Source organism: Euprymna scolopes, chromosome 36 (genome assembly GCF_053919585.1).
Source record: "Euprymna scolopes isolate OS-2025 chromosome 36, ASM5391958v1, whole genome shotgun sequence".
Classification (NCBI taxonomy): domain Eukaryota; kingdom Metazoa; phylum Mollusca; class Cephalopoda; order Sepiida; family Sepiolidae; genus Euprymna; species Euprymna scolopes.
Window position 1 is genome coordinate 19,246,151 of NC_136517.1, and position 22,376 is coordinate 19,268,526.

Consider the following 22,376-nt stretch of genomic DNA (forward strand, 5'->3'; position numbering starts at 1 on the left):
ATATCAGAAATATTTAAAGAAATAAAAAAACAAACAAACTTTCTTTCCAAATCTCGTGTTACGGGATTTGGAAAGAAAGTGAGAAATTACGTTATCCAAGATGGCCGCCCTCGTGAGGCAATCTTGTAGGTTAGTACGACCTCTAAGCAAAATAGCATCTTGCTATCGCCTCACACAACCGGTGGCTTTTATTTCCACCTCAAAGAAAAACAAGGATGTCATCACTTCTTTGGATCCAATGCCAAAAGCTGACTCATTACAAAAACAATTAGAAAAGCATTTCGCAGACCTCGACCCTAAAGACGACAAGGTAAAAACCCTCGCACTGTTGTTGGTGTTCGTTGAAAAGAAATGTTATAAATTAACTTAAACTTCATAGTGACTTTATTATGTCATTTATGTTTAAGTATTATATATTTAGTATAAGTCGTTATGATTTTAGCACGGTAACATAAGTGCATAACTATCTATAATTCTAATGGAAGTAAAGAATAAATCGGTATTTTTGTTTATTAAATGGTTCCTATTATTTACAATGCCTCCCCACGGGACAGAGTTAGACACCAGGGTCATTTTTTTTTTTAATGTGGAGAAAAGGAACAAAAATAAAAATTGTCTCAGTCGTGAAGGATTTCTCCTCCACTCACAGAGAACAAGAAATTGAAGTGTAGATCTGAAGAACAGATACTACACTTTGATCTTGACCCGAAGGCCAAGAAACTGTTAGGTGAAAATACAGAATATTTATACCCCCCCCCCAGCTAAGAATAGGTTATTAACGTTATTATTCCAGCACGATAAGGTAAAATTTTACTTTCTTTCCGCCTCACCTTTAAAATGACGACTTTATAAGTTTTTGGGGAATGCTGAAACGAATATCGCATTTAAATTTATCGCAAAGAAGTAGTTTTTCGTGTATGAAGCAATGTAATTCCTTATGTTATCACTGATGTTCATTTTGTGCGCGCATATTTTTGACGCGCACGCTTTTACGTACAGAATGGCCACCACTCCACCACTCCAGTGATAACATAAGTTATATTGCTTAATATTCGGAAAACTGCTTGTTTGCAGTAAATTTAAATGCGATATTCGTTTTCAGCATACCCGAAAACCTTCTTAGTTGTCACTAAACCACTTTTTCGTTTTCTTGTACTTAGTAAAGAAAAAAACAAAATGCCTGTCGTGCATATACGCATCCTTTTCGTATCAAAGAATCATCCAAGTTTTATATTTGCTTCGGTTCAGATTCTGTAGAAGCACCAAAGATGTATATTATTGCAGCTTACCCTCCACAATGAGATTCTACTTTTTTAGGTGATTGCGTGTAAGCATCTTGAAAATCTTGATGGAAAGCAAATAAAAACAATTTTATAATTTAGAATGAGTGAGAGGGGGGTCAGTTTCGCATATAAATTCAACGTAAAATGATCCCCTGTACCGGGCGGACCATGCTTGCGTTCTGCAGCCCCTCCAATTTTTGCAATGAGAGCTAAACATCTTTTAAACGATTACGTGTGAATTTATGACCTTGCCAATCAGACTCAGGGTTAGTTTATTAAATTTTAGTGAAATTGATATCCCACTTTAAATTCTAAAAATATATTTTTATCTTTCGGTCAAGTTTTTCTGCGTCTTCATACGTAATCGCTCGTAATCTGGTTTGTATTATAATACACAGAGATACAAATATATAATAAATAAATGTTACCAAAGGCAAAATAAGTTACTTTTCTACCAAACTTAATAAGTTTTTAGTGTTTTTATTCAATGTAAAATGTTTATTCGGTTTGATAAGCGAGTGATGTTGAACGCTGCCGGAGATATCTTTAAAGACTCGATAATCTCTTCAAAATAAGAAATAAAACAAAATGGTGGTAGAAACCCATCCAATAAATGTTACCTTGACATTGTTATATATTTGTTTTTTGACAACTTTTTCAAACCTTTGTGTATGGTAATACAAACCCGTAGATTAGGGGTGGGTGGGGGTGATTTAATTGAGAATTAAGGGTGTTAATTTACGAAAGATATTTTAATGATGTTTAATTTATTTTTTTTTTTCGTAATAAAATCAGCTTTAGTTAAAAGAACTTGTAGCAACACTAAATTGCATTTGCCTGATAATGTTTACGTTTTGTGTGTCCTTCAGAGTTTTTGAAGAACTTTTCTTTGTAACCTCCCGCTCCCTCGTATTCATCGGTGGGTGTTCATTGCTAAACTTGTGGTGCGATGATGTTTCTGAATTTTTGAGATGAGGATTGAGTATTCGTATTATTTGGATTCAACGGACCACTGTTTTCATCTTTAATGTGATTTTTACAACGTTTCGGTCGATCTAACCTCCGATCTTCTGCTGGTATATCTTGTCGAACTCGGGAATTTGTGGTGTGATTGCAAAAAAAAAAAAAAAAAAAAAAAAAAATACTGTTTTCTTTTCGTTTAGAAGCACAAAAATAACGTGACTTCGGCCTATTATAAACTGTAATCTATCGAAAAAATTTGTTTCGAACTGAGAAGAGACTTCCAAATCGCTTTTCGTATGGCCAAATTGGGTTTGTATTACTGTACACATAGATTCGAAAAAGTTGTCAAAAAACAAATATATAACAAATAAATGTTATCAAAGGCAAGATAAGTTACTTTTCTACTTAACTGGATAATTTTCTAGTATTTTTATTAAATGTAACATGTTTATTCAGCTCGAAAAACATAGTGTTTACCGATGTATTGGAAAATTTAAAATGGTGCCCGACTGCCCGACTTTCTCTTTCACATGGTAAGTTTGGAAAAAGGAGTTAAAAATAAAAAAGTAGACAATACTGTTAGAAACTCGCTCAATATATGTTACCGTGACATAGGCTGACATATATTCAGTGGGGTTTTAACAGTATATTTCTTTTATGCATTTTCGGTATTTTCCGCATTTGTATAGTTTCTATTTACTTGTCTCCTTACGAGGGTAAAGTTAGACACTAAGGTCGGTTTTTAATGTGAAGAGCGTGTAGCTAGCTCCCTCCAAATAGGACCACTCTAAATTGGAATAAAAATCGCTTCCATTTGGAAGGATTTCTGGTGATTTTCCAGAATATCTAACAGAATAAAAGGGTGTAAAATATAAATATATAACAAAAAAAAAAAAAATGTTAATAAAGACAAGTTATTCTTCTACCTATAATTTTTTCTATTTTAACGTATTTTAACATGTTATTTTATTTTTTATTTTTTTAACTAAAAGAAGGTAGTATAAAGACTGGAGTTAAAACAAAATAATTTCATTCGAGCCATAGTTGAGCCTTGATAATAACTCAAAAATCGAAAATTAAACAAAATACTGGTAGAACATTGTTGCATGATCGGTGACATTTGTTGGGGGTGTTTCTATCAGTATTTTGTTTAATTTTCGATTCCTAGCGATTGAGGTTTTATTTGTTAGCACAATGATTTTTTTCTTTGTTTAAATTGTATTTTATTTTTTACTCAAGAAAAAGTTTGGACTGGATTTCTAATTGCTTTATTGCTAACAAATAATTAAAAAAAAAATAACATATGGATGTGATATTTCAATTTTATATACGTTCAAAATTAGAATTTATCAGATCAAACAAAACTTTATGTTCTACTTGTTATTGTATAAAAAATATTTCAAACTTTAGCGAAAACAATAAAATATTTATTATTTATTTATTTTTGGATTGTTTCTTAATTTGTTCAATGCATTCTTATAAATTTTCTCTTTTCCAAAATCTCATTCATTTTGGACAGTTATTCATTGCTCAACAGATTTTGCTTGCTGGTCCCTTGTGCATTGACGTCATTTTCAGGGAACAGGCCTGCTTTTACAAAGGTCGTGGCTCTGTTCCATTCATTGTTAAAGAGACCTATTAATGAAGGTTTACATTAGAGTCTGAACGTCTAAAGCCTGACTCCAATTTATTTTAAAGACTATAATCGGTTACGACTTTGCATCTTTTCAAAATCTCTAAATCTACGATCCTGGTCTATAGATCCCACTTTATAAGAAATCAAAGTGGATTGGTTGCCAAAAATTAATGGCCATAATTTTTATAATAAAATATTTTTGTTAAAGCAACTTACCTATTACTTTATATTTTGATGTAATTTGAATGAAACTTAAAATTATTCTTCGAAATTGGCATGCGTAATGTTGACACACATTGAAGTTAAGCAACGTCTAGCCTGGTCAGTATTAAAATGGGTGACCATTTGGAATACTAAGTGCTGTGTGCTCTCCGCTTATCTCTGCATTATTTCCAGTCATCCTAGATTTCTCCTTGCCACTGGAATCAAACGGTGCTGATTCAGGAAAGATGCAGTTGGAGAATGTGCAACCCTTCCTTCACAATTACACACAGCAACCTTTACAGGAGATATCGTATCTCAAGACTAAACAGAGCCGCCACGATAATGATTTAAGGCACAAAATCTGCTCTTTGGTCTTCACAGCAACATTGATGAGATTGCTCTTTGGAAGCAAAATAAAAACATTGTATTGTAGGTTTTTTTTTTTTTTTTTTTTTTTTAATGGAAATTGCTCCAGACAAAGCATGAAGCCACTTGATGCACAAAGCATGAAGCCACTTGATAACTGAGTTAATAAAAAAAAGTATTACTTCCTGATTCCGATACAATTACCGATTTCGATTCCGATTCTTTATAAATCTCTAATTATTTAACTATAAGATTGTTATTTCACTCGATTTTCATAAAAACACATGTTAAATATGCAGATATTTTCCTGAACATAAAAATTACACTTGTGGTGGATGATCTATCGATTTTAACTTTACTGGTATTTTAAAATCAATAAATATTTACTATCATTATTACCAGCAATGGAAGATTTTTTTTAATTACATTTTCACCCCAAACAAGGCATATTGCCACTTTGTTGTAGGGGGCTACTATCAGGGTCATGGGCATCAGGGGTACTGTGTAGGGAGTTGGGCAGCAAGATGTCGGTTCACGTTGCACTTGAACTTCTGCATGTCAGTACAGTTGGAGAAGCAGGGACCTGGCAGGGAATTCCAAAATCTAGCTGTCCTGGGAAAGAAACTACTGGAGTAGAAGGCTCTCTTACATCTAGGGATTTCTACTGTGAAGGGGTGGGATTTAGCTGCTTGTCGGGTTTGTCTGGGGTATTTACGTCGAGGGGACACAAGTGCTTGCAGTTTGTCAGAGCATTCACTGTTAAAGTACTTGTAGAAAAGGCAGAGGGATGCAACATTTTGTCAATGGGACAGAGGCTGAAGTTTAGATGACATATCTGATGGGCGACTCTCTTTTGAACCTTGTCTAGGAGCGAGAGACTAGTGGTAGCTGCACCAGCCCAAATAGGACAACAATACTCCATACGTGGGCGAATGGTGGCCTTATAGAGGTATAGGATACTTTCGGGCGTTAGTATCTTTCTAGCACAGTAGAGAGAACCTAACTTCTTCGTAGTGGTCCTGGCAATACTCTCGATGTAATTGTTCCAACTCATGTTTCCTGAGAGCGTTAGGCCGAGGAGTTTAAAGGATGTACTTTCAGATAAAGAGTCTTTGGCCATTGCTATTGGTGTTAGGGAAGTTTTCTTGTAATTATTGAAGGAAACGGGTTTTGTCTTGGCAGCATTGAATGTGACCATCCATTTATGTCCCCAATCTACTACAGATCGGAGGACATCCTCTAGTGCTTCTGCCATTTCTTTAGATATGTGTTCATTTGTTTTCTTGTTGTGTCTGTTATAGAGTGTGGTGTCATCAGCATATATAGCCATCTCACAGGCAATTTTGTCGGGGAGGTCATTTATGAATATTAGGAATAACAGAGGTCCCAAGATAGACCCCTGAGGCACCCCCGCATTTATATCGTATTGTTTAGATGTATGACTGTCGAGGACAACCTGGATTTTTCTCTTATCTAAGAAGGATTTAATTATGTCATGTATTCTTCCAATGATACCATATGATCTGATTTTCCTAAGACCTTCATGCCATACCCTATCAAAAGCCTTAGATATATCTAGAGCTACTGCTCTACCCTCCATCGCTTTTTCCAGTGACTGGTATATACGTTCTGGTATTACAGTTAGGATGTCTGCTGTTGAACGGTCTTGTCTAAATCCATATTGTTGGTCAGTCAGAAGTATTGCATCTGTAAGGTGATGGACTAGAGCTTGGTTAATTATTGTCTCAAATATTTTGGCGAAAAGTGGGAGGAGGCTAATGGGGCAATAATTTACTGGGTCAGTTCTCTTGAAAACTGGTACTACAGAAGCAGTTTTCCAGCAGGCAGGAAAGCAAGATTCATTAAGGCATTTATTGTAAAGTTTGGAGAGAACTGGAGCTACTTCGGCGGAGCACTTTTTTAATAGCACAGCCGGGATGAGATAAGGTCCCCATGCTTTTGCAGTGTCAAGCTTTCTTATGATAGCATGCAAGAGTGATTTTCAGATCGTCTAGTGTGGCGTCTGTCCGCAAAGGAAAGTCAGGGAGGGGGTGGTTGGCAGGGTCCAGTGTGGAGATGGAGGCAAACTGACTAGCAAGCATGTTAGCCTTCTCAGTTGCAGAGCAAAAAACCTTATGATTGTTGGATAGTGGGGGAATTGTTAATTGCCTATTATTTACTACACTGTTGTAGATTTTCCAGAAGTCGCGGGTTCCTACTTTCTGTGCTTCGATGCGTTTTTTGGTGGTTTCAGTAAATTCTCTCTTAGCTGCCGCTATTTCTTTCTTACAGTTACTTCTGGCTTCTATATACTTCTGTCTGTTTGGATTGGATTTATGTCGGTTAAATCTGCTGTACACATGTTGCCTTTGCGTGATGGCAGCTGCACAAGTAGAAGTAAACCATTTGGGAGAGTGGGGCTAGCTATAAAATTTCCGTGTGGGAACGTGTGCTTCAATTGCTGTTTTGAACCATTCAGTGGTCTCATTTGCGCACTGTTCAGCAGGAAGTGAAAAGATATTTTGCCATGGGGCGTCCCTGATGAGATCCCTGATGGCTTCCCAGTCAGCCTTTTTATAATATCTCGTTGTTTAGAGCAGTGGCTCTTCAGTTTTGGCTCTAAAGTTAAGGGATATTTCAACTATTACCACTGCATGATCGGCGTTCCCAAGTGGGCTGTGGACATTAGTTACACAGTCATCGAGAACTGTGGTCAGAAACAGATCTAGAAGTGATGCGTGTTGTTCTTGCTGGTCTGGGAAACGGGTTGGAAACGTAATTATCTGTGATAGGGAATGAGATATAGAGAAGTTATATGCAGTCATACCAGCTGCGTCTGTGTGAGTAGAAAATCCAAGCCAGTTGCTGTGGTGGACATTGAAGTCACCAAATACATGCACTTGTGCACTAGTGTCGAGGGAAAGTGCTGTATCTATGCTGTCAGAGATTTTGTTGATTAGGGTACAGTCCTGGGTCGAGGGAGAGCGGTAGAGAAAATAAAAGTAGCTAATGTTATGTTGCATGTTAAGTCTAAAGCACATAAAGGCTTGATCGTTTGATTCTAGTTTAGTTTCTCTAGTCAAGGGGAGGGTGTTCCGCATATATACTCTAAGCCCGTGCATATGTCTGTCAGAGTCCTTACGACAGAGTGAGAGATATCCAGGCATGTTAAAGTAGTTAGAGGGGATGGAGGAGTGTAGGTTAGTCTCACTTAGTGCTAAGATAACCGGAGCGTTTGTTAGGAGAAATGCTTCGACATCATTTAAATTAGTTCTAAGCCCACGGATGTTCGTAAATGCAAGCCTCAAGGTTGGTTTTCTTTGAGTTTGGGTCTGGTTTTAGCGTAGTTTTTGATTGTACTGTCATTTTTTTTTAAGAGTTTCAGTTTAGGTAAGGGATGATGAACAAGTGGTTATGCAGAATAGCAGACATGCAACACAAGCAGACCATCAGTTGTCCTGCCATCTACTAGGATTGTCGCCTCTGGATAGCCCACCGGGGATGAGTGCAGGGTCCCTTTTCATGTGTGACATGGCACTACAAACAACCCGATATTATACAACTAACGCTTAGAGCGGCTGCTCTAAGCGTTACCATAGGGTTCCTGTACTACCAGTCGGGAACAGCAGCCAGGAACTGTCTATCCGGTACCCTCAACCCATCAGACGATGGTCAACCCAATCTACTTGTACTGGCATTATGGCATTCAAGCATTCCCAAGTGCCCAGTTTAAGGGATGGGATGTATCGGAAATGGGGAAAACGGCGTTCATTGCCCTAGTCAGGAAACAAGATCAATCACTGAAAGTCTGTCGACTCCCTGTGATTCGACCTCTACACCTAGCTAATAGGCTAAGGAGGAGTATGGAAACCGGGCGATAGACAGTGCCTATCTACTCCTTAAGCAGTTTAGGTTTGCAGACCGGTAATTTGTTTGAGTCTAGGAAGGTTGTCATCCAAGACTGGAGAGGTCTTCCTCCCCTTAGGTTTAGCTTCAGAGTTTTCCTTCTAGACGGATGACCTGGGAAGATCTATGGGTCCATCAGCACCAAAAGGGTTTTCCCTGCTAATCCAGGTATTTCTGCGCCCCAGCGTTGATGGTTAATGTTAATGTGTTAGTTTATATGGGTTATAAATCAACTGAAAATTTATTATAATTAAAATTATACTCCTCAAAGTGATTACAGAGCATTGCTATTTCATTGCTTGTTACTGGAGGAGGGGATAAGTAAGAGTTCATGCAGTGGAAGCAGCTATATTTGCAAACAGGTCTGTTGGAAGGAGTTAACATGGTTTGTTTTTTCCTTTAGGTTAAAAAATTAAAAAAAAAAAATTTTCTTTTCTTATTTTTATGTTGGCTTAGGAATAGGATAATGCGTTGCAGAATGGTATGGTATTACGAATTAACTAGAAAAATTGTACAAGCTCTGGATATTTTAGAAAGCAGGAGGGTGAAGTTGTATATTCAATGCATACAAGTAATGTCATTTTTGGTATGAAGTACATTACAGTACAGGTATAATTGGGAGTAAATTATATGCTATGTCGTATACAATATATATGGGCATATTTCCAGTAGATGCGAATATATGGAGATTGTAGGTATTAAGTAGGTTACCATTTCTAATGAAGATATCTCCAGCTTTCATTTAAAAATCAGGAAGTTGTAATTTGCATTATAGAGTATTGGTTCAGTTTTTGTATTTAACATTGCTAAGCTAAGGAAGGGACAGCTATTGCTATGTAATATATAGTTGTATATCTAAGTACAGACTTGTTAGTGAGTATCGACCTGGATAAGAATAAACTAATGCATGCCTAAGGGCTGGAAATGTACAGATGTTTAGTGATCATGACTTCCAATCGGTCAGCATGTGAAAGTTAAGGGCTGAAAGCTAAAGACCCCCTCTAAGTCGGGTGTATTGTATGAGTGTTAGTGACAGCTTGGGAGTAGAGCAGATTGTTAGTTTTCAGGAGAGGATTAAACTTACAGAATACAGTTAGGATTAATTATAAGAGTTTTGAGTGCCAAGTAACGTTTAGTTTGAGAAGAGAAAAAAAAAAGACATAGGCAGTCGTCTTGGAGGCAAAGGTATATATTGGATATACGTAGCAATCCAGCAAGGGTGCTTGTACCGTAATGAGAAAAAACTATTAGTATATAGCATATTGGGATTAATTAAATGCAGTCAGTTTGGTCAAGCTCAAACCATTTTGTATCTACACAGTAATAGTCCTAGCAACGTAGCTAATTTCACTGTATTTTAGTTTCAAATATAATTGAAAGTAAGACTAACTATATTAGATGGTTTGATTGGCTAGAAAGGAAGCAAGGATTTTCAATACAAGCAAGCTTATAGTAATAGTATATATTAAGCATATTACTTAAATAAAGTTCTAACTTCATCTACTGTAATAGAGAATAATTCTCGGCATTGTTTTTTTTATCGCTAGTTTACTTGAATATAGCACGAGTGAGCAGTGTTTTGCCTGTTCGAATAGTAGTCGGGGAGGGGGGGGGGTGACAACTCTCATCTTAAGTTTTGCAAGACCGGAATAGTAGAGACAAATATACATAAATAAAACAAGAAAAACAAATTTAAACAAGTCAACATAAAATACATTTGTTAGGAGTTAAGATGAATTTTAAAAATAGTACTTAACGTCTATTTGACATAATGATTCAGCGTCCGTTTTTTTTTTTTTGGCCGGCTGGAATATTACCGTGTCTTTCTAGAGTGGTAGAAGATTTCTATTTCCGGATAACTTGTGCACGCGTGCCTATCTATAGAATAAAAGTCGTTACATTCAAATGTGTAAATATGTTAATTTTATTTTAATTTTTTTAAATAGAATCAAATAAAAAAAGACAAAGAATCGTTTTGGCATTGGAAAATAGGCATCAATTTTTCCAATACCGATTCCGATACCCCTAAATCTTCAATTTTTTTTCCAATTCTGATTCTGATTAATCGTCTCAACATTACTTCAAGGTCAAAAACTTGCCAACGATAAGTGTTAGATGGAATAGATTCTGATCTAGAATTCTTGAGAGTCCAAGTTTGGTCTACTCTTTGGATCAAATTAAAGTCATATGATTGTTAGATAAAGAATTTATTGTTGCTTTTAATCGCAAACGAATTGCATACAATTTCAGTTGGTGGCTTGATTCTGACCACATATTTTTTTACAGCAAATCTAGTGTGTACTTTCTTTTAAGAAATATTTACAACATATTCTAAAAGTTGCTGATCGTCACTTAAATCATTCATTGCTTCTGCAGTCATCATTATTGGTTTAACATTTGTTTTACATGGTGTTGGGTGTGGAATAATCTTTAGAAATTGATTTCTAAACTAACCTATCTCTGGCCAGGTCTTTATTTATCATTCTTTCTCTCAAGTCCATCCTTATCATTTCCTCTCGTGTTTTCATTGAACTTTCTCTGACAAGTTTACCCTGTCAGTGGAATTACAAATTCTCTAACCACAAACTCCTGCAGAAGAATAATGAAATAAAAACAAAATCACCTGTAGGACGTGAATGGTAACCCATGATGCCTTTGAACAGAATCCTGGTCTATGGTCAGGTGACTTGTAGCACTCCACTTCGATCTTTGCTTCGACTACACGGGAGATAAGATAGGCCTGATCCAATCAATCGGCTGGTCAAGTCATGCTGTAGTATTTATAAGTTCATCCCAAACCGTATTTTCTTCTCAAATGAATGCTAATAGATGATGGCTAATTGTATTGAGAACAAAGATGACCACTATCAAGGAGTAGTGTTTTCTGAGAGTACTCTCTGTAAAACTTACTTCTGAGATTAATGTTTTCTAGGAATAATGTTCATTCACTGTAAAATTTCCTTGCAAGAGCAATAGATTCTAGAAATGTAAAATATATAAAATTCCATTGGACAGTTTTATTCAGCATTAAATAACTCGTAGATAGTTGATATGCCATAAACCGAACTAAACCATCTCCTGCCAACTGACCTTGCTACCACAACTGTTCTAGATCTACTAATCTAAGAACTTGCATCCATTCTTTCAACGTGACCATACCATCAAAGTCTTCTTTTTTGCTCATATCTTCCTATATTGTCCAGATTTAATCTTCCTCTGAGGTCATCAGATCTAAGTTTGTCTTTAATATTCGCATTTTCACGTATGTCGTATCGTTTTCATATCATTTCTCTCCATGCAACACATGTCCTCCACCGTCGCTGGCCAGTATTTCCTTTCATCCACCATCATGCTTGATAGACTTTTTCTTTGGTAGACAGTGGTAACAATTTGCTGGTTAGTAATGGTAGAGGTTACCTGAACATCATCCTCTCCCAACTCTTGCAATCATACTAGCAACGGCTCCTCTTTAAACTCCTTTGGTATCACCATGGTAACCGAACTTCTTCATAACCATCCAAATACTTTTTTTAAGGGAGTCACTATTTATCAAGGCCTGAAGGCCACTCTAGGTTAATGAGTGCAAAGTGATCACCAAGACCACCAAGGGTTAATGAGTGCAAGGTGGTCACCCAGACTACGGCATAGTTATCGTTAGTAATGGAAATACAAGTAGAATTTAATTATTTAAGGGGCATCTCAACAAAAATTTGTTTACATTGGACTTGAAGACAGTTGTAGTTAGCTGGAAAGCAAACTTGCGGTATAGTTCCACAGGTGGGCAGTTTCTAGGAAAGAAACTTTGTTCAAGGAAGTTACATTTAGATTTAGGCACAGATAGAGAGTGGGGAAAATTATTGACAGTGTGTATAGCAAGACGAGTGTTGTTATGAAAGTTTGGTAAGGGTGGGGACCATAGATTGAATCTCAGATGAGCACTTGCCATGAAAATAATGCTAAAACAGTCTCGCAATGTTGCCTCTGTTGAAAAGAAGTTGCAAAGAAAAGGGCATCACCTACTAGGATACTCCGCATCCGAGTTATCATTTGTCTTACACCTTTTGCATACAAACTGTTTATCCTCTCTCAACTTAACTGTATAACTGAGCGTGTGAGAAAATATCAGTAGGAGCTATAAGTTAGCTGGTTTGCGAGGATATTAGCAGCAGTAGCCTAAAAAAGCACATATGCAAATTAGGAAGTGTGTACGAGCTGGCACAACAAGAAAAAGAAAAAAGGACGCCATCTGGGAGGAGAAGCAAAGTAAAAAGTGCGGTTTAAAAAGATGGATGTGTAAAGTCGAACACAAGAAATGGCTGTCTATGGTCAGCGTTTAGTGGAGCAGAAAGAAAAATGCGACCAGGGGAGATGGACATGTGGCAGTGAGAGACTCTTTAAGCTGGTATTGAGATGGGAAGAAAGAAAAACGGTAATAAACGACTTGTGTTAAAAAAGAAAGAAAAGAAAAGTCGAATTTATTATTTTTGTTACTTTTCAACAGTGTCGAACAGTGTGGAGGTCCGGGAGAGGTTTGAACTGTAACGAACACGGTTTGAGCGTAATATTCACGCTACTCCTGTAATTCCGCTGCACCGTTTGTGTGCCCAATGCTTACTATTATTACATAAAAATGAGTTGCATCCAATTCCCTTTCCACAATCTGAGCAGCAAAATTTTCCTTTTTCTGAGGGCTTTCCAACACTATAACTACTGATCATCATGTTCGTCTCGGTAACATTCATTCTCTGATATTTGCTTTCTATAGATTTCGTCGAAATCTTTACTTGACCTTCCATTGTTTCATGGGCAAGCACTAAAGTCATCGGCATAAAGCATCTTTTTTGAGCAACCTGTACGAAAACAACATTTTTAAGACACAAATGAAAAGCAACGCAATGAGTTCTGATCCCTGATTTACTCCTATCTAAGATCAAAGCTGTCACTAAATGTGCTATTGATTTGAATGTGATTTTAAGTATTTTCATACATTGCTTTACAAACCCTTCACCAACCTCTTGTCACTAATTTACATAAAGCTTTCTCCAAGACCGCAAAACCAAAATACAGGTTTTCCTTTTTACCTCTTTTTAGCTGACACTTCTCTTTGTGTCAACTTTACCCTTGTGGGGAAACAAGTAAATAAGGACTATCCACTTTTGCAAGCAATAAAACAAAGAATATGATTGCTTTTATAGTGACTGTGGGAATTATGATTTGAGTGTCCCAAGTTCAAATCCAGTTCATTCCACACAAATCACTTTCACTTAGGATGCCGGCAACCTTCGTGTGGTCCCTCACGTAATCCCCAATGTCTATCTAGAAAGAATTCTGACTAGAAAAATATTAGGGGAAATCAATGCCAACAGTAGAAGAATCTTCAGATTCATACAAGATAATGATGATGATGATGATTGTTGCTGTTTTCATAATGTTTTATCTTTTGTACTTGCTGCCCCCCCTCCCATCCCACCAGACACTTTGTATCATAGTCTGTAACTTTTCTGGGAATTTTTAACAGAACTTTTTATTTTATTCTTTTGAGTAAACGATTCTCATCCAGTGTTAGATTCCTTTCCGAATATCTTTGCATCAATTTATTCTTTTATTTTTATTTTTTTTCAACTTCTTTCTTCACCAGAGAAATTGCTATAATTTCTCCACATAGCAATCATGTGTCCAGTGGATTACTAGCTACGATAAAAGGGGTCACCCAAAGAAGATGGTTGGAATGGCCAAAATGTGAAAACCTGTAAATAACGCATTCTCTCAGAAATAGCATAAAACAAAAAGAATATGATTGTTATATTTTCTAAGGATTCAAATGTTTAAAATTTTTCTTGTTTTTAATTACAGAATTGGTTAACCTTTGGCTATGATCATGTGGACCGAGACAGTGATCGATTTATCCACAACATGACCATGTTCATCACGATCACAATCTGTATTGTTGGAGGAACGTATTTCATAGCCTATCTACCAGATCAAAAGTAAGTTTTTATGAAATGCAGGCAAGTGCATTCAGTGTTGCATGATGATTAGAGCCATAAGAGAATATTGTTTTTTTTTATTATTTTAACTCTAGAGTATATATATCGGTTAATATCATGTTTTTAGATAGTGATATGGTTCTTGATTGATTGACTGTCTAACTGTCGGATGTACACTCGAGAGTCAAAGCAATAAGAATATTTTCTTCTAATGATGACCCCCCCCTTTCTCTTCGTTGTTTACTTCTGTCACCCCTCCCTCATATTACCATTTTTTTTTTTTTTTTTTTTAAATTGCATGAATATACAGGAAAGAGATATAGGAAGTGATAGGAAGAATAAGAGTTCATGAAAGATGAGTAACGTTACTTGCGGTCGACTGGCTAGTCAGGACACGGCGGTGGCTCATGGCCCCCACCGGAGCGGTGTTTGTCACATCTTGACTGGTCGAGCGTTCAGCGGAAAAGAGGGTGAAATTATGAGAAACAGGAAGTGACGTAGCTAGGTCGCTCTTCTGAGTTAAAGGGCGACTATCGAGTTAGGCTGAGAGTGTTCAACTCCCACAGAGCTACCCAATCCGGTTTAATTTTTTCTTTTTCTCCTCTTTTTTTATTCTCATTGACAAAATTTAAACAATTCTTTTACACTCTATGACCACCATCATAGAATGAAGTTTCATATAATTTACTAACTCGTTTTTTTTTTCCTCTGAAAAGAAAAATCTTACATTCTTTGAAACTCTGTGGAATAAGGATATTTGACCGCCTTTTTTATTGGAGGTATTGTTGAAAAATAAGGTTTACATGTAAATTTTGGTTTGCAGTTTCAGTTCTCATTAATGTTTCTGGTATGTGTGTGTGTGTATATATATATATATATATATATATATATATATATATATATACACAGTGATGATCATATTTATTGGCACGGTAAAATAAAAGTTAAATTTTGTCTAATAAATTCTAAAAAAGGGATTAAATTAAAGAAAATAACAAAGTATATTATGTATTTTTAACTGGCCTTTCCGATGCAGCAATCGGATTTTAGAAAAAATAAATAACAAAGGAACAACAAACATAATTGCAAAAAACCCTTGTTCAAAATTATTGGCACGATTTATTTAATAATCAATTGTATAGCCTTTGGCCTTGATTACCTTCCTCAGTCGCTTTTCATAGTTTACAACCAAGTTGTTGCACTCTTCAGTAGTAATTTTAGCCCACTCTTCCTGACAATAATCCTCCAATTGAATAAGATTCTTAGGCTTCCTTTGCATTACCCTCAATTTTAATGTTCTCCATAAATTTTCAATTGGATTAAGGTCTGGGCTTTGTGATGGCCACTCCAAAACATTAATATGATTGTCCTCAAGCCATTTCTTAGTCAGTTTAGCCGAATGCTTTGGGTCATTATCTTGCATGAACCACCAACGACGACCAAGTGAGAGCTCTTTAGCAGAGTCTTTCAGGTTTTCATCCAATATTTTAACATAATCTTCCTTTTTTATGCTACCTGTGACCTTAACAAGTCGCCCTGGTCCAGAGGCAGCAAAGGATCCCCAAAACATCAAACTGCCTCCACCGTGCTTCACTGTGGGTATGGTGTTCTTAGGCAGGAAAGTTTCGCCAGATTTTCTGTAAATATAAGACACTTTATTATGGCCAAATAACTCTATTTTCGTTTCGTCAGTCCATAGAACACGTTTCCAGAATGCAACATCTTTATCAATATGACGTTTTGCAAAGGCTAGCATTGCTTTCAGGTGCATAGGCTTCAATAAGGGAGTCTTTCTCGGACGACATGCTTTTAAACCAGCTCTCTTCAAAACTCTACCAACTGTATGTCGAGATACATTCACTCCAGAGGTGCTCTGTTCATCAACAATCTCCCCAACAGAGATCCTTGGGTTTTGTTTTACTTGTCGAACAATTTTCCGTTCATCTCTTGGGGAAAGAATCCTTTTTCTCCCTCTACCCTCTAAACTCATAACGTGGCCTTGCGATTTGAACTTGTTTATTATGGCTCTAACAGTGGATTTGGGAAGGTTTAGCTTCTTTGAAATCTTATCATAGCCCTCCCCATTGGTATGGCATGCTACAACAAGCTTCCTGACGTCTTCGCTGTGTTCCTTAGTTTTAACCATGGCGATTGAAAATTATAATTTAGTCACTTATAATAGTTTAAATAAATCGCTATCTAAAAATTATCTGAAAAAAATTATTCACTGAATTAGCGTTAAACAAGCATAATATGGCTATAAAAAAGTTCAGAAAGCACGTAAACCGGAAATTGATTGATATTATACTGATACTAAAAGAAAAACAAAGCCGTGCCAATAATTTTGAACAAGGGTTTTTTGCAATTATGTTTGTTGTTCCTTTGTTATTTATTTTTTCTAAAATCCGATTGCTGCATCGGAAAGGCCAGTTAAAAATACATAATATACTTTGTTATTTTCTTTAATTTAATCCCTTTTTTAGAATTTATTAGACAAAATTTAACTTTTATTTTACCGTGCCAATAAATATGATCATCACTGTATATATATATATATATATATATATATATATATATATTTTATATCATTGGTAGTATTATTTAAACAAAACCAAAACCAAAATGTGTCAACCAAAGAGTGCTCAATGTTAAGACAGAGCAATATAAATATGTTGGATGTGATAACTAATGGCTACACATATGCAAACATGTTTCAGTGACCACCCTGCCAGAGAAAATCACCTGATCAGGCCAAGAATCTCTCATGGATATTCTTGGCCTGATGAGGTGATTTTCCCTGGCAGGGTGGTCACTGAAACATATTTGCATATGTGTAGCCATTAGTTATCACATCCAACATATATATATATATATATATATATATATATATATATATATATATACACTAACTGTACCTGGCCATGTGTTGCTGTAGCTCAAAACAAACAGAAAAGGCAAAATGTATGTTTTATATGTTTATGTTCTTGCTTTCAAATTTGTTCTTTGTTCGGTACTGTACTAATAGAAATATTGATGCTTAAATGAAACCAGTAGTATTTAATGAATTGCCATGTCACAGTAATGAAAATATCCAAAATGCACATAAAACAATAAGGTATAAATTAATAATAAAGGAAATAGTTTTCGAAGGAATTAGAAATTTAAGCTTTTTTCCATGTTTTTACAGTGAATGTCACATGACAAGACAAACATAGCCAAAATCATTTTTTTTATTGAATCATGGAAGAATTAGGTTGCTCATTGGTTATTGTTGAAATTGACATAAATGTAAGTAGTTATAGTTGTGTTTTTAAATAAAAATTAACTTTTCAGCTATCTGATTACGCTACAATAACAAAGAATAATCTTTGTTATCGGCTGACCTGTACAATGACCCCCCCCCCCCGCATAATTTGACTCGGAAACTAACGTGAAAAAAATAGAAAGACAATAAATGAAGAGAAATACTTTAAATTTGCTGATTTTATATATATATATATATATATATATATATATATATATATATATATAATATTAAGCTGTGCGTATCTGGTCACGGATAGGCTCCTATATGGTTGACTATTTAAAAAAACTGATTACATATAATGATAGATGTATCGAGACACAGGAATGGGTATGTTTGATCTGGCAGAACGGTGGTTCATAAAAATTGTGTGGTCTGCGTTCGCGCCTGGTCCACAAAGTATGGAAATAAAAAATTAAAAAAACTTTACAAGTGTTTTTGATATAGATGTACATAAGAATACTTTGATAAGTATGTTTTAACTTAAATAGGGATGATATAATAAAATTGTGGGGTCTGCGTTCGTGCCTGACCTCCATAGAATGGAAATAGACACAAACTTTAATAAAGGCTTTTCATATCTATCTGCGTAAGTATACTTTGATAATTATGTTTCAGTTCGAAGAAATATGGTATAATAAAATTATGGGGTGTTCGTTTGTACCTGACCTCCATAGAATGGAAATATGTCACAAAGTTTAACAAGGTTTTTTAATATACATCCACAGAATATTGTGATAAGTGTTTCAGTGTGAACAGGTATGGTATAATAAATTATGGGGTTTATCCATTTTGTTTTTACTTTCATCGTATTTTGCTTTAGTTTTGATAGCCCCAAATTTACAATCCTTCCTTTTCATAACCTATCATACTTTCATAAATCAGAGTCCATTTTCTGTAGGCTGTTTTTGAACCCAGTCAATGACGGGTACTTTTGCTAGTATATATATATATATATATATATATATATATATATATATATATATATATATATATATATATATAGTAGACTGCCTATGACCCGTTGGGTCAGTATGCTATATTAGCTATGGAATTAATGTATGAGTGTGACACTTGTGACATAACAGAAACATTTCTATGAAAGTATATTAAAATAGAAAAAAGAATATATATACATTTCTATGAGTCATTCTGTTTATAATTGTTTATTTTTGAAAAAAAAACTTACAGCCATTGAATTATAAATGGTTTGCCATACTTATAGGTAAATCTGCACTATTCAAATTTAGATATATCGGTTAATTTAAACGCAAAAAAAAAACAATTGGGACGCTGAAAATGTACACAGTAAAACAATACGTTGTAAAATGCTCTTATGGTTGTCAACGGGTTAATGTAGATTTATTTGTAAAAAAGTTGCATTAAAATAACTTAAACATAATATGTAAATGAACGATGTAAAAAAATGCAGAAAGTATTAACAATTATTTAGATAATTTAAATGTGAAAAAAAACAATTGAGATGCTGAAAATGTACACAGTAAAACAATACATTGTCAACGGGTCAAAGTTGATTTATTTGTAAGAAAATTACGACAGTATACTTGTCATACAGAATAGTTGCAAAATATATCCCCACCCTTCCCATATTAAATAATAATTTCTAAATAATGTTAATATTTCAGTGCGCAGGTCAAATTCTGCAAAAGTAGCGATTTGTGTTTATTTATTTACTCTTTTATGGGTTTATGTTTATGTACACATGCGCAACCGGAAGTCGGGTTACAACACTTGTTACAAGGTCATTTGAGTTTTATAATATATATATATATATATATATATAATTTTTTCCAGAGAAGTTGCAGATTGTATTATTGTTTATTTACATTTATTATATTTATTTGCAAAGTATTTAACAACAAAAGGTTGTGTTTTTGTTTTCAAATGTACGCTGAACTGAACATGCTCACACAAACGCACTCAAATATGTAAACAAAGCAATGGGACAAAATGAAAATGTAAATTTACTGAATATTTATATATATTTAATTTTTTCAAGAGGAGTTGCAATTTGTATTGTTTATTTACATGTATTATTTTGTTTTGCAAAGTATTTAACAAAAGTTTGTTTTTTTTTCCCAACGCATGCTGAACCAAACACACGCACATAAACACACACATGCATGTCGAAATTTACTGAGTATCTATATCTTTTTATTTTTCTCCATTTTGTATTGTTTATTTACATTTTTTTTGCAAGAACCACTATTTGTGGAACTCTTCGTGTTGACCGTTTTCCTCTTCATTTTAATTTTGGTCTTTCATAGTCAATAGGAATCTCCTGTCTTTGCGATAATCATCTTTTGTTCTTGTTAGCTCCTTACATTTAGTGGCTTCATGCCTTGTTTGGAGTGATTTTTATGGAAACTATATATATTATTTTGATCTCTTCCTTTACTGAAAAATTTAATGAAACTTTCAGTATTTATCAAATTATCACGGAATACAATGAACCTATTATTTTTATTTGAATTTTCATGGAAATGTATTATTTATTTAAACAAAAATGCCTTTACTAAAGTCATGGTTTTCTACAGTAAAGAAAAAAAAAAATGAATTTATTTTTGATTTTCTTATGAAAATAAGGCATCATAAATTGTAACTTTAAAAACAGAAAAAACTAATTTTTTCAGGAACATTACCTAAAAGCCCCTAAAGTCCGTATTAATGGATTTGACATAAATCAAAGAAAAAATTAATTTTCCGAACTCCTGAACTCATTAAATTCAGCATTGTTTATTTAATATGTTTACAAAAAAGATTTTTTAGATTGCATTTTTTGCATAATTTTTAGATGTAAGATTCTAATATGTTCTTTGCTTGATTGAATGTGTAACTTTCCGCGTAACAATTTTGAAAAATAAGAAATATTTTTTTAATTTAAAAGCGGGAACACAGAAAAATAATTTAATTAAAAAGTAGTAAAAATTATACAAACGTTTACGATAGGAATGTATGGATGCACGGCTCGGGGGGGGGGGAAAGAAAACCAGCACTCCCTACCTCCCTCCAACTATCTAACGTCATTTTCAAACAGCCTTTTGACTTTGACGTTTTGGGCTTCCATAGAATCCATGCTTAGACGACTTTGTTTTGTTTTTGTTTGTGCAAAGCCAGAATCTCTTGCTTTTTTTTTGGGGGGGGGGCTAATTTAGCTATTTTTTGTACAAACTAGGTGTTTTTTTTTGTTTTTTTTTTTAAATTATTTAATTTAATATCTTAGGACTTATTATAATTGAAACTAATGTTTATCTTCTAAGGGATTTTTACAATGAATTTATTTAACTTCAAAATTTAGCTGAACTTGTCAGTTTCCATATGTTGCCGTGAAAACATCATTTTTCATAACTTTTTTCACGTGTGCAAATATTTCTTTTAGGCTTTAATCGTTGAAATACAATAAAAAAAAGTAATCGGAAACCTACAAAAAAATTATGATAAACCGGCTTTCAAAACTGTTCCCCTATCATTTTTTTCATCATTATTGCCTGGTGAAATGTAAACATATTATAAGGTATTTATAACTTCTCTTCCAATTTTCAGATTTTTAATCATGTCAAAACACGCTTTATTTCCTTTTGAATTGATTGATTATTGCTATTTCTTCTGATGAGTTAAAGGCAAAATAGATTCACTAATTGATATAATAATTAAGTGATTGATTTTGTGCTACGAAACAGATATTGTCAAGAATTGTAAATGTCAACTGAATTAATGGAATAAATTATAAGATGGTCAACATTATGTACTTTGGAATATAGACTTTTGTCATTCATTCATTATATTGCTCTGTAATTACATTGAGCTTCTTAAATAAGGATTGGTATATATTATAAGGAAATAAAGTATGTGTGTGTGTATATGTGTGTGTATATATATATGTATGTGTGTGTGTGTGTATGTCTGTAAACTGAAGCTGTTTAATTTTAATTTTTTTCACTTACAGATTAACAGAATGGTCTATTCGGGAGTCATACTTAGAGCTGGAACGCCGAGAACGTGAAGGCTTGGATTTGATATCAGCTGACCTCGTTGATCCTGCCAAGTTTACTCTACCATCAGAGGAAGATATAGGAGATATGGAAATTATTATTTAACGTAGTTCTCATGAAATTCTGTGGAAGATTTTTGAAAAAAATTTTTTTTTATTTGGCTAGCTATGTTAGCTTCCAATTACTTCCATGGTTTAATGTTTTGTACAGGTAGACATTTTCTGTTATTTTTTTTCTTTTAACAGAAAATAAAATAAAAATATCTAAAATTCTTAAAAAAAAGGCTTTGTTTTTTTTTTTCTTTTTAATTTTATTCAATGAATTTCTCAGATTGTGATGATATTATACCAACAGATGTGAATGCCATCGAAATTCAAATATTTTAGTTTTATGGATGTTTATCCCATCAATATATCTCTTTAAACAACATAAACAAATTCCTGATGAACCGCCCCTTTAAGTAAGACATTTTAACAAATCTCCAATATGAACAATTACTACGATACTATCCCATTGATTACTGTACACGCAATAACCCTTAATAACCCTCATCCACGAGTGGCTTCCAGGCCTTGATAAGTAGTACTACCATGTAAAAAAAAAAAAAAAATTTTTTTTTTTTTTTTTACAAAATGCTTGTAGTCCTCACATTTTTTTTTTTTAAGTGGTATTGCCTTGCACAATGAACACTTTTTGTTTGTAGTTCATTTAAAA

General features: G+C 34.4%; 1 protein-coding gene across 1 annotated transcript; it reads left to right on the forward strand.

Annotated features, from left to right (window-relative positions):
* Positions 1–73: 73 nt before the first annotated feature.
* On the forward strand, positions 74–21,944 carry LOC145260385 (NADH dehydrogenase [ubiquinone] 1 beta subcomplex subunit 11, mitochondrial-like). The gene is made up of 3 exons (XM_080118338.1): positions 74–310; positions 14,212–14,345; positions 21,617–21,944. The coding sequence occupies exons 1-3, from the start codon at positions 101–103 to the stop codon at positions 21,765–21,767; spliced, it is 495 nt and encodes a 164-aa protein (XP_079974464.1). The 5' UTR covers positions 74–100; the 3' UTR covers positions 21,768–21,944.
* Positions 21,945–22,376: the final 432 nt, after the last annotated feature.

Excerpts from the sequence above, each read along its gene's own strand:
- LOC145260385 (XM_080118338.1), top strand. The coding sequence starts at position 101 with ATGGCCGCCCTCGTGAGGCAATCTTGTAGGTTAGTACGACCTCTAAGC. Across the intron at positions 311-14,211 it reads TCGACCCTAAAGACGACAAG|AATTGGTTAACCTTTGGCTA; the intron begins GTAAAAACCCTC and ends TTTTAATTACAG. Across the intron at positions 14,346-21,616 it reads GCCTATCTACCAGATCAAAA|ATTAACAGAATGGTCTATTC; the intron begins GTAAGTTTTTAT and ends TTTCACTTACAG.